This window comes from Dipteris shenzhenensis, chromosome 25, assembly GCF_047967505.1.
Source record: "Dipteris shenzhenensis isolate YYH24624 ecotype China chromosome 25, Dip_SZ_1.0, whole genome shotgun sequence".
NCBI classification, from domain to species: Eukaryota; Viridiplantae; Streptophyta; class Polypodiopsida; order Gleicheniales; family Dipteridaceae; genus Dipteris; species Dipteris shenzhenensis.
The window spans coordinates 38,294,271-38,308,418 of record NC_141620.1 but is presented as its reverse complement, the minus strand read 5'-3'; the positions used below and the strand labels follow the sequence as shown (position 1 = coordinate 38,308,418).

Here is a 14,148-nt window from a genome sequence, read left to right as displayed (position 1 = left end):
AAAATGTCATCTTCATCGCAGATAATACACCGAATTCAGTTCAAGGGATAGGTGTTATCCCTATGAACAATTGCACTGGTACAAAAGGATTGATGAAAGATGTACTCTATGTTTCGAAGCTTAGCAGGAATCTCTTGTCAGTAGGTAAAATGACGGAATACAACTATTGAGTCATCTTTGACGGAGATGAATGCATTATCAGAGACAAATTCAAAAGATGTCATCTAGTAGCAAAAGGTGTCAAGGAAGGACAATTGTATAGAATGCTAGCTACAGTACTAGAAAAGCATGCCATGTTAGCTCAACCGCAACAGATGCCACTATCTGCAAAATGGCATAAGAGATATGGTCATGTCAATTCAAAGTACTTGTTAGATGTATGGGGTTATGCCCAAACCCGCAGCATCAATGATTCACTTTACTACTTGACTTTCATCGACGACTACAGCATATATTATTGGGTCTACTTTCTGAAAGAGAATCTGAAGTGTTTTCTAGATTTCAAGAATTCAAAGCCATGGTAGAAAAGCAGACACGTAGAAAGATCAAAGTCATGAGATTAGATAGAGGAGGTGAATACATGTCTTCAGCATTCATGACCTTTTGCAAAAATCACGGCATTTGAAGACAATTCACTTGTGCAGATACTCCTCAGTAGAATGCAAGAGCTGAAAGGAAGAATGGAACTTTAGCAGACAGTTCTAGAGCAATGCTTAGTGAAAAGCATCTTCTGATTCAGTATTGGGTAGAAGCAATAGCCACTGCAAACTATTTGCTTAATCGGCTTCCTACCGAACCGATACAGGATATGGCTCCTTATGAAGCATTGGGCATCTCCGCATATTTGGTTGCATACCATATGCCCACATACATGATGATGATGATCCCATCAACCGCAAGGTCATTATCTCCAGAGATGTTATCTTTGATGAGGAATCACTCAAATACACAGGAGATGGAAGCATCGACTTCAAAGTCATCTACAGAAAAGGTTGATGAAGAAGAGAAAGAATTGCCAGTAACACCCCAGGCAGAGCCATAGCAGCTCAGACGGTTACTAGGGAAAGCAAACCTCCAGCCAGATTGACATATGCTCAGAAAGGCAAAGCAATCCAAGTAGAAACCACTAACTATGCTCTTATGACTACCATCATGGCTACAAAAGAGCCAGTGTACTTCGAAGATGCAGTAGACAAGCCAGAATGGCAAACTGCTATGAATGAAGAAATGGATGCTTTGTATAAGAATAATACTTGGGAATTATGCGACCTTCCACTAGGAAAGGCGGCCATAGCAAACAAATGGGTATACAAAGTGAAGTATAATCCAGATGACAGTATTCAAAGATACAAAGCTAGACTAGCTGCAAAAGGATTTGCACAGCAATATGGTCAGAACTATGATGAGACTTATGCTCCAGTAGCAAAGATGGATTCCATAAGGTTCTTGATATCACTAGCGACACTCAGCAGATAGAATGTGTATCAGGTCAATGTCAAGAATGCATTTCTTAATGGTTATCTAGACGAGGAAGTCTACATGCAACAACCATAAGGTTATGTTGAACTAGGAAAGGAGAATAACGTTTGCCATCTCAAGAAGAGTCTCTACGGCTTAAAGCAAGCACCCAGAAGTTGGTACAATAGAATCGACAAGTATTTTGATGATCTGGGATACATGAAGTCCAATGCAGATCATACTCTCTACTACAAAGTTTAAGGGGAAGACATTACTATTGCACTTTTATATGTAGATGATCTGATTGTGACCGGAAGCAAGGATAGCTTCATAAAAAAACTAAAACAAGACTTATCTGCAGAGTTCGACATGAAAGATCTTGGAGTTATGTACTATTGTCTTGGAATTGAGTTCTGGAGAGATTCAGATAGCAATTCATGAGTCAGCTCAAGTATGTTGACAGTCTCCTGAAGAAGTTTCATATGGCAGATTGCAAGATTGCAACCACTCCAATGGAACAGAGTTTAAAACTTACTAAAGATTCAGAAAAGTCTACAGTCAATGACATGTACTACAAGCAGCTCATCGGATCTCTTATATATCTGACTATCACTCGACCAGATATTTGTTATGTAGTAAGCTCACTAGCACAGTTTATAACAAATCCAAAACAGTCTCATTGGAATGCAGTAGAGGTACAAGACAGTTTGGGATAGAATACAGAGGAAGTCATCCACGGTTGCATGGATATTGTGACAGTGACTATGCCGGAGATCATGAGACCAGGAGATCGACACAGGGATATGCATTTTTCCTTGGTCAAGGTGCTATATCATGGTTGTCAAACAAACAGCCAACTGTTTCTTTGTCTTCAACTGAAGCATAATATAGGGCACTCACTACAGATGCATGTGAGGCTATATGGCTTAGAAGACTATTGTCAGAAACAAATTACTTTGATGAGTCAAAGCCAACAACAATATACTGTGATAATTAATCGGCTCAAGCACGGGCCACGAATCCAGTATATCACTCCAGGACAAAGCACATTGATGTCAAAGAGCACTTCATCAGAGAAAGAGTGTTACTTGGTGACATCACACTACAGCATTGTGATAGCAAAGAGAATGTTGCAAACATATCTACCAAACCACTCGGTAAAGAGCTTTTCGAGAAACATCGACTAGGTCTTGGTTTGACGCAGAGGAAGGACATTCCCATTAAAGGGGTGTGATGGAATGTAATGCTCAACCCTTCTTCGATTCCCCAGAATCATCATCTTGAGGGAAGGCCTACTTCATGATGTTGATCTTGAGGGAAGGTGTTGAGAGTTCACGCTCAACATCATGTGATCATGTGTGTTTAGCACCATCACGTGATCATATGTGCATAGCAATAACCCAATAGAGTACTATAAAGGAAATGGTTAGATGCCCTAACCATAACCCTGAATGGGTTTGTATATATTCTACATTTTCAACTAAATCTAGTGTACAGGTAGTCATTTGTGGTGTGCTCTGTAGTTGTGCCCTCTCTCCTCATCTCCACTCTTCTCCTCTCCCCTCTTCATATTTTGCCAAATGATCTGAAAAGTTTTCGATCTCCTTCCAATGAGTCTCTTTAAAATGCCAAACCGAGGCGAGGCAGACAGAATATGATTGATTACTGAAACATGAGCATTCTAACCTAAGTGAAGACCATGCCAGCTTGACAATTTTTGCAAACACCCGCTATTTAAACCATAGAAATCTCTGATGGATATTGAGACCCAACCCTAGAGGAGCACCTAAATACCAGATAATATCCCCAGGCCGTGCCCACTTGACTGGCAAACCTTCAGCCCACTCCGACAAGGGATCCAAGCTGACCCTGATGGCAAAAGATTTAGACAGGCTATAAATAGAACCCGAGGCCTCACAAAAAATCTGAATGCATCGAAAGAGCGTATCAATGCTTTCCTTGGATTCTTGGGCAAAAACCACTAGATCATCGGCAAAAACCACTAGATCATCCGCAAACATCTGCACACTAAATTGCATACCCGAAGGTGAGAAAATCCCTCTAAAGTCATCAGTGAGCATTGCTTCCTTTAGTAGCCCAATCAAAGGCATAGTGCAAAGTCCAAATAATAACAAAGATAATGGACATCCTTGTCTGACCGACCTGTAGAGGGTAAAATTCCCAACCAATCCAATTTTCAAACACAAAATTGTAGAACCATTGCTGAATAAAGATTGCACCATCCTCACAAATGTTGACCCAAAACCTAACTGGTTTAGAACTGCAATGATAAATTCCCAAGATATGTGATCGTAAGCCTTGTCAAAATCCAACCCGAACAGGATACACTTCTGACAATAGTGCAGGCATAATCCAAGATTGAAGAAACATTCAAAATATTCTCTAAGATATCTCTCCCCTTAATAAAACCATTCTACTCCTTATCCACAAGCCGCATGCAGGCATTCTGAATTCTGACTAGCAATGCCTTGGCTAAAATCTTTTAGGATGTGTTAAGGCTAAAATCTTTTAGGATGTGTTAAGGTGATTGGGCACCAATCTCCAACCCTTAATTTGGATTGTCTCTTGAGGAATAGCTTAATAAGGCATGCATTAACATCTGCAGACAAAACCCCCTTTACTGCTACCTCATTGGCCATTGCCACAAGATCAAATTTTAGTAGATCCCAAAAATGTAAATAAAATTCCACCGTAAAACCATCTGGTCCAGGCGACCTTTCCTTTTTTATCTGAGAGAGAGCATCCCATAATTCTGAAATAGTGAAGGGCCTAGACAATCTCAAGCATTCCTCCTACGATATCTTCACCTTGATTAGCTCGAGGACATGATTCAGGGCCCCATTCCACTCAGAATTTAATACTGGGGGTCTTCCCACAACTTCTGCCAATTCATTTTTGAAGACCTCAGTCATCTTCCAAAAATCAGTAACCAGATTTCCCTTATAGTCCTGCACCCTATCAATATTCTCCCACACATGCTTCTTCTTAACAGCTTGAAAGAACATCTTTGAAGGGCAGTTGGAGCCAGAGCTGTCTGCTTATCATTCAGGCTCTCTCAGCTTTCTTGAGTTCCATGGTCTTCACTGCATCTTCACACTCAACCAGCAGCGTGGCTAGAATCCTGATCCCTCAGGAAGCATACCACTGCCTTGTTAATGCAATCCATCACCCACATGAGATGTCCCTCTTCAACACAACTTTTCTTCCTCTCCTGTTTAGCCCAATCTTTGGCAAAGGCATGGATTCCGTGAATTCCAGAATCCCATCCACCATAGGGAATTATATTCACTGCTCAGGGATATCTGGTCATGTTCGGTGTCTTGGTCCTTTTCAGTTCCCATGGCTAAGGGCCGCTCATTGGATATCCCTTCTAAACTTGATAACAGGTGGTTGTCTTATAAAATTTTTAACAAGCAGATTAAGGATGTTTGGAGGAATTGTACTATAATAGTCTAGGAATGCATGATCCTCCTCATAGCTTTTAACCACCACAATTCGTGAGAGTAGTAGAATCTGTCTATTCTAGCAGCTCTAAAATTTTCCCCCTTTCTTTCATTGTTCCAAGAAAAATCGTTAACCCTTCATGGTCCGTTTCAAGACAATCAATCCATCCCCAATTAAGGCATAAACTCTCCCACGCTTCTTTCTACCTACGGTTGTCTCGTCGAGGAACACTGAGGACGGTCGGCGAGCAGACTTTGAGAAGGCAGAAGGGCAATCAACCAGGAAGCATGAAGACCCACCGGATGCATCGAAATTTCTCAATCCTTGGAGATTCGTTACAAAGAAAGGCAAGGTCGTGGACATCTATAATGGTCAACCTTTCTCGGCTGAAGCTACAGCTATGACGTCCACTGAGAAGGCGATTTCCGGTGGACAAACTCAGGTATTGGCAGTTCTAACTAAGGATGTCGCTCATATTTCAAAGGATAATGCCTATGTTCGGGACTTGGAGTCTTCTGGTCGTGAGAAGAAATTGTCCGAAAGCTCTCTTATTGTGGCGGAGGGGCAACCTGTTGCCGTTACTCCGGATAGGGAGCACTCAGGGGGAATTGTGATGCCGTGGAGTCTAGATTGGGCTAATGTTTTGGTTGAAAGGGTGGGCACAGAGATTACTTTGAAGGGGGTGGACAAAGAAATGTCAGATGCTTGTGTTCCGAAACGAGTTCTGGAAGAAAGAAATTATAATAGTGGAGCTGGCAAGATTAGTTTGGGTAGCAACCAGTCAGGTGGCAAGAAGTACGCAGGGCGGAAAAGAACACTGTTTTAATATTCTTCGAGATGCTGTTAGGGCAATTGCACAATAACAGCAGGGCTGCATAGCTATTGGGGATTAGTGTGATGACAGGGAACCTAAGGGGATGCTCTGGCAAAGATAAGCAGAAGGGATGCGTTTCAAAGGTGAAGAGATTCAATCCAGATGTGGGTCTCCGCCAGGAATGTAAAGATGAATTGTGGTTTGCTTTCAAACACTGGGTTTTACTGTCTTGGTTAATTGCCCCGTGAGAGCGCGTGGCTTGGTTCAGCCATGTTGACTAAGAATGTTCTTAATGCTCAAGGGGTCTTTAGAGACAACATGGGCTCAGTTTGTGGCAGCAAGGATCTCTGCAAGTGGTTTTTGTTAGCAGGGGCAGGCTATAGCAAAGAGAAGGATGCCGGGCAAAACCATCTCTTTCGTGATTGGTAAAAAGTTCCTAAATAGGGTTTGCTTAATTGTTGTTCTTTCATTTTCCCGTTGTTCCATCTCCTTTTTCGTTCCTACGTTTCTTTTGCCAAGATCATTTCTTTGTAGCCACGCCTCTAGCCTTTCCTCATCCATGGTTCCTCTTCCTCCTCCACTACTTCAATTACTGGCTTGTCTAGTGATCTCTGTTTCTCTTTGCTATGAGCCAGAATTGCGACTCGAACGTCTCCAGCCTCACAGCTTCAATCTTTAGTAGGATTTTTTTTTGCGTGAATAGACCGATTCGTTAGCATTTTTGGTGCACCTATGTGGATTTCCGCTCCCAGCTTTTGCAAAAATTATTGTCATCGTACCTCTATTTTGCTCAAAGAATTGTAAGACGATGGTTATGGGATTGACCAGATCGGTTGGAAATCTTGTTGTTGTGATTGGGAAATTCAAAAGAGTGGCGAGGGGGGTAGAATGTAGCGATGAGCTCAAGCGCACATTTTTGAGCAAGGCACTAACAGGCACGCTTGGGTCTAGCATCATTGCCACGACTCATCAACAAATGCAACGCAACGCTGCAAGATTGATTTTCAAGCAGAAGCAACCAAGCAAAAGTTTGATCTGCAATGTAGGAGAAATGTTTGCAATGGAGCTTCCTGCCTTTGGCAGCAACATCACGTAGCAACTAGATTTGCAACGCACTGTTCCGTCTTGCCCCATCTTAGACCTAAGCTTGCTAGGTGATTCTCGCCCTGCTCGTGGTCCTCGTCAGTGCCAATAGCCTCTTCCGCCTCTATTCCATGGGTGTCTTGTTTCAAGCGATGTTTTTCGTAGTTGTTGTGAGAGTGCCGCTGGGGATGAGGTGGTTTCCATGATGAGCAGAATCACAAAGTTGCAAGTGAGGGTGAAGAAAAAAAAATGAGCATAGGTCGGCGGTCCTGCAAGTACCTGAGGGTGAAGGAAAGTTGCTGGAGCCAACAGCTCCGTGGGTGTGATCGGGCATGTGTGCGTGGCGATGAAGGCAGAGATGGAGGAGTACATAGACTATGACGTGAGAGATCTGTGCAAAGACTGTGTCGAAAGCTCATGGTGCATGGGTCTGATCTGTTGTCGCGCAGGAGATGTATGACGAAGGCACCACCACTTTATCAGAAGCCAGTACTGATGAACGAATCATTGTGGGCTATTCCGAACGATCGGAACGTGAGGTGGTCAAAGTACATCTGCAAGAATTTCGAGTGTTTAAGGAACAACAGCAAGAAGAGGGGATTCTTCAAGTGCTCCGATTGCTTCAAGTTGGAGCTGAAGCAGGAGGCGAAGAGATGGGTGAGCAATTCGACGGTGGAAGCTAATTTCGTGATAGAGGATATGCTGAGGCTAAAAATCTGCGTGATGCGAATGAAATGGAAGGTAGGTACTCAAATTGCGAGGAGCAGCGGTGCTTCAAGTCAGTAAGCCATTCGTGACGCTGCTCACAGTAGGTGTTTAGTCTCCTTTGCTGTGGTTGCCATTCCTCCTCCATTACGTATCGCATTTTCTGAGGTGGAGCCTCTTCTCGGCTCCCGAAAGAGGCCTTACTTGTGTTTGCTAGCCTTCTCGCCTGAATCTGTTCGCCAGCCTTCTCACCTTTCATGTCCGCAAAGTCCTGCTACTGCCTTACTCCTTCAAGTCCTTCCAGCATCAAAGAACGACTTATCTTTGGATCCCCAAAACCAAGTCCTATATCTCAGCTTGTGTGGATAGAGTATAGTTCGTCTTCCATCTGACGAGAACTGGCAAATCCAACAGAATGTGTTGTTGTCGCACGTTCTCTTGCTTCAATACTTACTTGCTGAATTTGTAGCTCTCGCGGATGAAGGCTCCAGGCGATACTACTGCTCAGGGAGTCTTAGAAGAACGAGACAAAGCAGACAAAGAAGAAAGAGATACGTCACCTCTAAAAAATTTCTTCTTGACCTTCAACGAGACGATCGCTCTGTGTGGCCTCCTTCCCCTCCACATCTCTGTCAACCAGTGCCCAACTTTCTTCGACAACATGCTCCACGTCATCCACATCACCCTCTTCTTTGATGGACAGATCGACCTCTAGTTCTTGGACTTCGTGGTCTTCAACTGGAATCGCATCCTTCGGGCCTGTTGTGGATCGATCGATTCTTCTACGAGAAGGACCTAGATGACTACCTAATATGTGTTCTCGCAGATCCACTATAAGAGGCTGACGCAAATTGTCACGCAGAAACTCGACAAGGATGACAAAGAGCAGTATAGCTGCTTACATCCCTCTGCAGTAAGTACCACCAACACTAGAAGCATTTGAGCTTTCCCATCCTTAATAGGTGTGATTGTTACTGTGCCAACAACATGACAAGACTGAATGGAGTGCCTGCTGATGAGAGCTCTTTGGAAACGTCATGGGTGCTTGCTAGATTACAGGTGGGATTTGAGAGTCCTTTTTTCTCACAGGACTCCACAACAATTTTCAACAACTCTACCATATTATGTGTTATTAATGTTAGCATAGCATGATTTGTCCCACCTCTGAAGTGTGAGTCTTTACTTCAATACAAGTTAGCTCGGAATCATGAGGAAGAGATTCACATGTGCTCTTGCCAGACACATTATAATCAAGCTCAACGCTTTCTCCATCCTTTTCACCCTCTGAATCTTGTACTCTTTGTTGCACCTGTGCATCTAATGAAATTTCCAGGTCTGGTTCCTTCTCATGAGATTCGTGCTCTACTATTTCATAGAATTTTATGATAATAGGCCTCAAAATAGCACACTTCCCTGGTGGAGCCAGAGCTACTTCTTTATATGGAGTAGATTTTGCAAGTGGAAGTGAAATTCCAGAGATTGAAGATGCATCCTGACACTGTATCTTTGGGTATGATATTGCGTGTAGTTGAAATTGGTTGCAGGCTATCGGGCAAGATTATGGCACATCTCGCTTTGGCAGATTTGCTATGGATTGATCACTTTTTTCTTGATGTTCGAGACCAACCTTCTTGGAAAGTACCACAGATGAATCTACACCATTAACACAGAACTCTTCAATAGTTTTCTAGCAAGGTCAGTGTCAGATATAGCAGCAATCCTAGAGGATGTAAATGTGTTCCCAGCTTGAGCCACCATTTTTTTCCATTTACTAGGTGCATTGCCTGAATTAGTATTCTTTACCCTATAGTGTACAAGCCCTTCTTCCTGACCTCTTAATTCGTTATTGACATGATTGTAAACCAGCGTAGTAAGGGCAGGTATACAATTACCAAATCTCCTAGATACTCCTGCTGAATTTTGTCCTCTCGGTTTTGCTTCCTGCCAACCTTCACCTTCACCAATTGCAATTACACATCAGGGGTTGAGTGTGCACCATTGGCTACATCAATCAGGGAAGGATCTATTATCTCTGTGGTAGTGAGGCCATACTTTTTCTCATCCATGACCAAAGGATCCAAGAAATCATTTTTCATGTTCTAGTTCAAAGTTTGCATCTTGATCTTTGTTCACATCGATGGGATCACTTTGTAATGCAAATTCACTCTACAATGGATAGTCTGCATCTTGATCTTTGTTCACATCGATGGGATCACTTGGTAATGCTAAAATAGAGAAAATGTCTCTCTCTATAGGTAGCCTTAACTTGCCTAGTCTAAACCAAGCTTTCATTGATCATGCTAAGACACTTACTCATATTCGAAGGCAGTGCGCTCGGCACCTTGTGCCTCTTGTTTTAATGTGATTAGTGTATATGCTCCCAATGGTGTTGGTTCACGAGTGTTATGTTGGGAAAAGCTAAATTATCCTCTCTTCGATACATTTTGGGGTTGGGCGGGGGGGATTGGAACATGGTGATTGAGATGGAGTACCTAGGTAGCCATTCCCAGGAGGAAAATGGCAAACCCAGCGATCGACGTACCCCGAGAGCCGATTTTGTTGGTTTCCGACCGGTAATGGCTATCGAAGAGGATTTTCGGCCATCAACCGTGGGGGGAGGCAGAGCGTGCACCGTTGGATCGAATTCTTGATCTAAGGGCTATAATATGGCGTTGCTCACGAGCCCTTGGATCAAGAAAGATCCGATGGTCCTTATTCGATGGAGTGTAGAGGAGTCATGTGCCGTTAGATCTTGTTTAGATCTAACGGTGGGTAATGATGCATTCGCCATGTGCGCGTGGGGGTAATTTTTGGCCGGTCAACTTTGACCGGTTGAGGTTTTCCCAAATTCCCATTACGAAAGTGACAGAGATCGACGGCTCAGATCTCTACTCGGTCGACCCTCGTCGTTGATGGATAGAAGATCACATGCTTGCACAAGCATTGTGTGAAAATTCTCGATTTGACTTCTGAAGGTGAGGTAGGTTCATTACAATGGCTACCTTTGGGGCAAGCTTTAAAAAAAAAAACTCCAACATGTGTCCATGTCTAGAAATCTAGAATTCCTTGGGAAGTTACAAGAGAGGGGGCTTTTTGGAGGGAGGAGGAGTTGGGAATGTTCTGGAAGGTTGAGGGAATGTTCTAGAAGGTTCCGAATCATCGTCATCTTCATCGTCTTCAATTTCTAGCAAAGCTTCTCAGTTCACAGTTTTAAACTTCAATCTAAGAATCATCAACTGCACCTTGATTCCTCCCACAATCCATCGACCTCATCTCATTGCCTTTTGATCTTCATCTTTTTGCTCCACGCTGCTTTGTCATCTCTAGCTATGGCGCACCCCCAGAATTTGCCTTCCCCCGTCAATCTGGTTCCCCCTCAGCCTCCTTCCCAGAGCCTGCTTGCTGCTGGTCCTCCGCCTTTCCTCTCCAAGACCTACGACATCGTCGAAAATCCCTCCACAGACCCCATCATCTCCTGGAGTACCGCCAATAACAGCTTCGTCGTCTGGAACGCGCACGCCTTCTCTCGGGACCTCCTTCCTCGTCTCTTCAAGCATAGCAACTTCTCCAGCTTCGTCCGTCAGCTTAATACATATGTAAGACCTGATCTACTGCTGCACCATCGCGCTTTCGCAACTCTCATAGTTCTGCAAATTCTCTCTGTCCATGCCTTTTGTTATTTTCTATCAATGCAGCTGAGCCGCCTAGCAAACAGATTCTTCCGTCACATAATTCCTCTAGTTTTGCTCTGTTTCCAAAAGAGATGGTCTGTGTAATTAAGGAGTTGGTAAGTTCGAAAGGCTTTGATGCTGATCCCAACTTAGAGTTCATGCAATATTGGCTTGTCTATGAGCATTGAGCTTTGCTGCCCGGCGTGATCGACAAACCCGAAGGCTGGTTGGTTCTAACAAAGTAATGACCAATTACGCCATCACTATCTGCAGGGCTTTAAAAAGATCGATCCGAACCGTTGGGAATTTGCTAATGAGGGATTTCTGAGAGGTCAAAAGCATCTTCTGAAAAACATTCAACGGCGAAAATCTGCTTCCCAAATTCAGTCGCAACACGTTGTGCAGGCCTTGCAGGCAGAGCCCTGCGTTGAGGTGGGAAAATATGGTGGTGCGCAGGGTGAAATCCAGAGCCTCAAGAGGGACAAAACTCTGTTGATGGTAGAGGTAGTTAGGCTCCGACAGCAGCAGCAGTCGGTTCAGCAGGAAATGAGAGTAATGTCACAGCGCCTTCAGACAGCAGAACAGAGGCACCAACGTATGGTGGCATTCCTTACTAAAGCGATGCAGAATCCCACGTTTCTGACGCGGCTTGCGCAACAAAACGAACAGACCAAACGCCTTGCGAGTCTCAAGAAGAGACGCCGTTTGCCTGAAGCGGGGAAAAGCGACGCCGAGGTGTCAAGCGATGCAGCGGAGTCTGGGTCTTCGATGACAGAAGACAAGAAGAGTATGGACAAAAATATATTTCCAAGCGACCCAGACCTGAGAAACCCGTTTAACGGTTCTCGGGTAATTGATGTGTCGTCGCGACAATTCGAAGGCCTTGTCCATCAAATGGAGCGGAGTGATTTCAATCCTCAATTTGGAGGCCCAAATCAAGAAAGTCATTCAGTGCAGAGTGATTCGCAAAGGCAAGACGGACAAGCTGAAGTGGAGGTAGCCGGCATTACACATCAGGGTAGCCAGGTAGAGGGAGAAGAGGGCAAGTCGTCTGTTGTAGCAAAAAATGTAGCATTTGCAGAGGCTTCGGAACGTTTGGACGTTCCCCAGCGAGGCGAAGAGATCATGTCTCTGGCTGATATGATCGGAATGCTGGAGCCTGAGGAGAACGATATCTTCTGGCAGCAGTTGTTTGGTGCTGATCTCAAAGCTGGCGATTCGGACACAGAAAGGGGGGCCGAAGAGCAATTGGCTGTTGGGAGTGCATTTTCAAGCACGTCAGTGGCACCCTCCGAAAGTGAGGAGTGGTGGGAGAGCAAACCAAACGTGGAGTCTCTAACTGAGCAACTGGGTCATCTAGGATCGGATCCGGCAGGGTAGTAAAGGTTCTTCCGGTTGTGCAGCTGAGATCTGATGGAGCTGTGGAGCATTTTTGAATATCAATAGTATCTCCGTCTAGAAAACCTGCATAAAACTTAGCTAACTATGCACATCAGTAATCTATGGATTAGTGTATGAGTACTATAATAGCTCTACCTCGGACATACTCTCTTGCCGAGATGCTTCGTGACAGCATAATAATAAATTGTCAAATGTATCACAGTGTAGCTATCTGTTCCACTCATCAAAGCTACATTTTGAGATCTTACCGAAGTCCATTTAATGGAACCACCATGGTCAGTGTAGGAGGATCTTGATCATAGTGCACTCAAGCTCTCATGTTGCAATGTCCTCCCGAATAGGTTCGCTTTTTGTAGGTTCTTCGCGAGATCGTCAACAAGCCTACGTAAGTGGTGGCGCTGGAGTACAAAAGCATGGTTCGGAAGTTTTGTGAAGTGAAATCGATGTTGTAGTTCACTTTTCTGTTGTGATGCTCTAGCAGCTGTCTATGAAATGAGACGACTATTTTTGGGCAATGTTTGTGTCTCTGGTGGTGAGAACATGAAGGTTCAATATTTCAAGAATTTTAATATCCTGAGGTAGAAAAGGGGGGTGAGAGAGAGAGAGAGAGAGAGAGAGAGAGAGAGAGAGAGAGTTGCTCAATGTGACAGGGAATTAAACCTCCGATTGTTTCAGGAAATATTAGACTAGTTGATTATCCAGGCAATCCATTCATATGCTTTATGTACAATTTTCGTTCCCTACAAATGTATGTTAGATTTCTTGATGCATTGAACATTCTTTGCAGAGCCGGCTGTCAGCAATATTCTGACATACTTGTTTATATGTAGGTCTATGTGTTTATGCTGCTTTTGGAAGATCTGATAGATAACTAGCAGTGGAGACTCAGCCTTATCGCCAATACGCACGGTAATCGAAGGAGACTATGTGAGGTGATTGATTTATGTAAGCATACCAATTCCATTTGACTCTCTAGTACTTTATGAGATAAAAAAATCGTTGTTTATTTTGGAGGCAATGAACATGATACATCGTGTTTTCCCTTTTGAAACTGAAGACGTCAATGGAGAAATGTTAGTTATTGTGCTCTAGATTAATATGATATGACTGGATAATGAAGACATTCTCTGATGTCTTCAGAATTGAAATGAAAACGATGAATAATTTGACAGACCATTCAGTAGAGACTGTAAGGTTTGAAACAAAAATGGAGTGAATGTGTTTGTGACGAAGTCGATACCATGATTTCTACTTCATGGCCAATGAGATCTCTAGGAGAGTAGTTATGGTTTCTATCGAATCAAGTCATGGTTTCGCCTTTTGGTGAAAACAGGAGCTTCCGGGAGGCTATGTAGTTGCAAAATTCAACATACCGCATTGTTATTCTAGAGCTGGTAACACACAACACCAAACATTGTTATTCAACATACATTATTATTCTTGATATTGGAAGTATGTAATACCAACAATGTTGCAGAATAGGCTTCGTATTGATTCAAGTGGGCAGTCAATGATACATAGAACCGAATATTGCACTATCATAGACAAGAA

General features: G+C 43.5%; 1 protein-coding gene and 1 pseudogene across 1 annotated transcript; both read left to right on the top strand.

Moving 5' to 3' along the window:
* The first annotated feature begins 5,323 nt into the window (after positions 1–5,323).
* Positions 5,324–9,123, top strand: LOC147885857 (putative methyltransferase At1g29790; annotated as a pseudogene).
* Positions 9,124–10,740: 1,617 nt separating this feature from the next.
* On the top strand, positions 10,741–12,576 carry LOC147885856 (heat stress transcription factor A-1b-like). The gene is made up of 2 exons (XM_087396235.1): positions 10,741–11,121; positions 11,470–12,576. Exons 1-2 carry the CDS (start codon positions 10,855–10,857, stop codon positions 12,574–12,576), a joined length of 1,374 nt encoding a protein of 457 aa, XP_087252361.1. The 5' UTR covers positions 10,741–10,854.
* Positions 12,577–14,148: the final 1,572 nt, after the last annotated feature.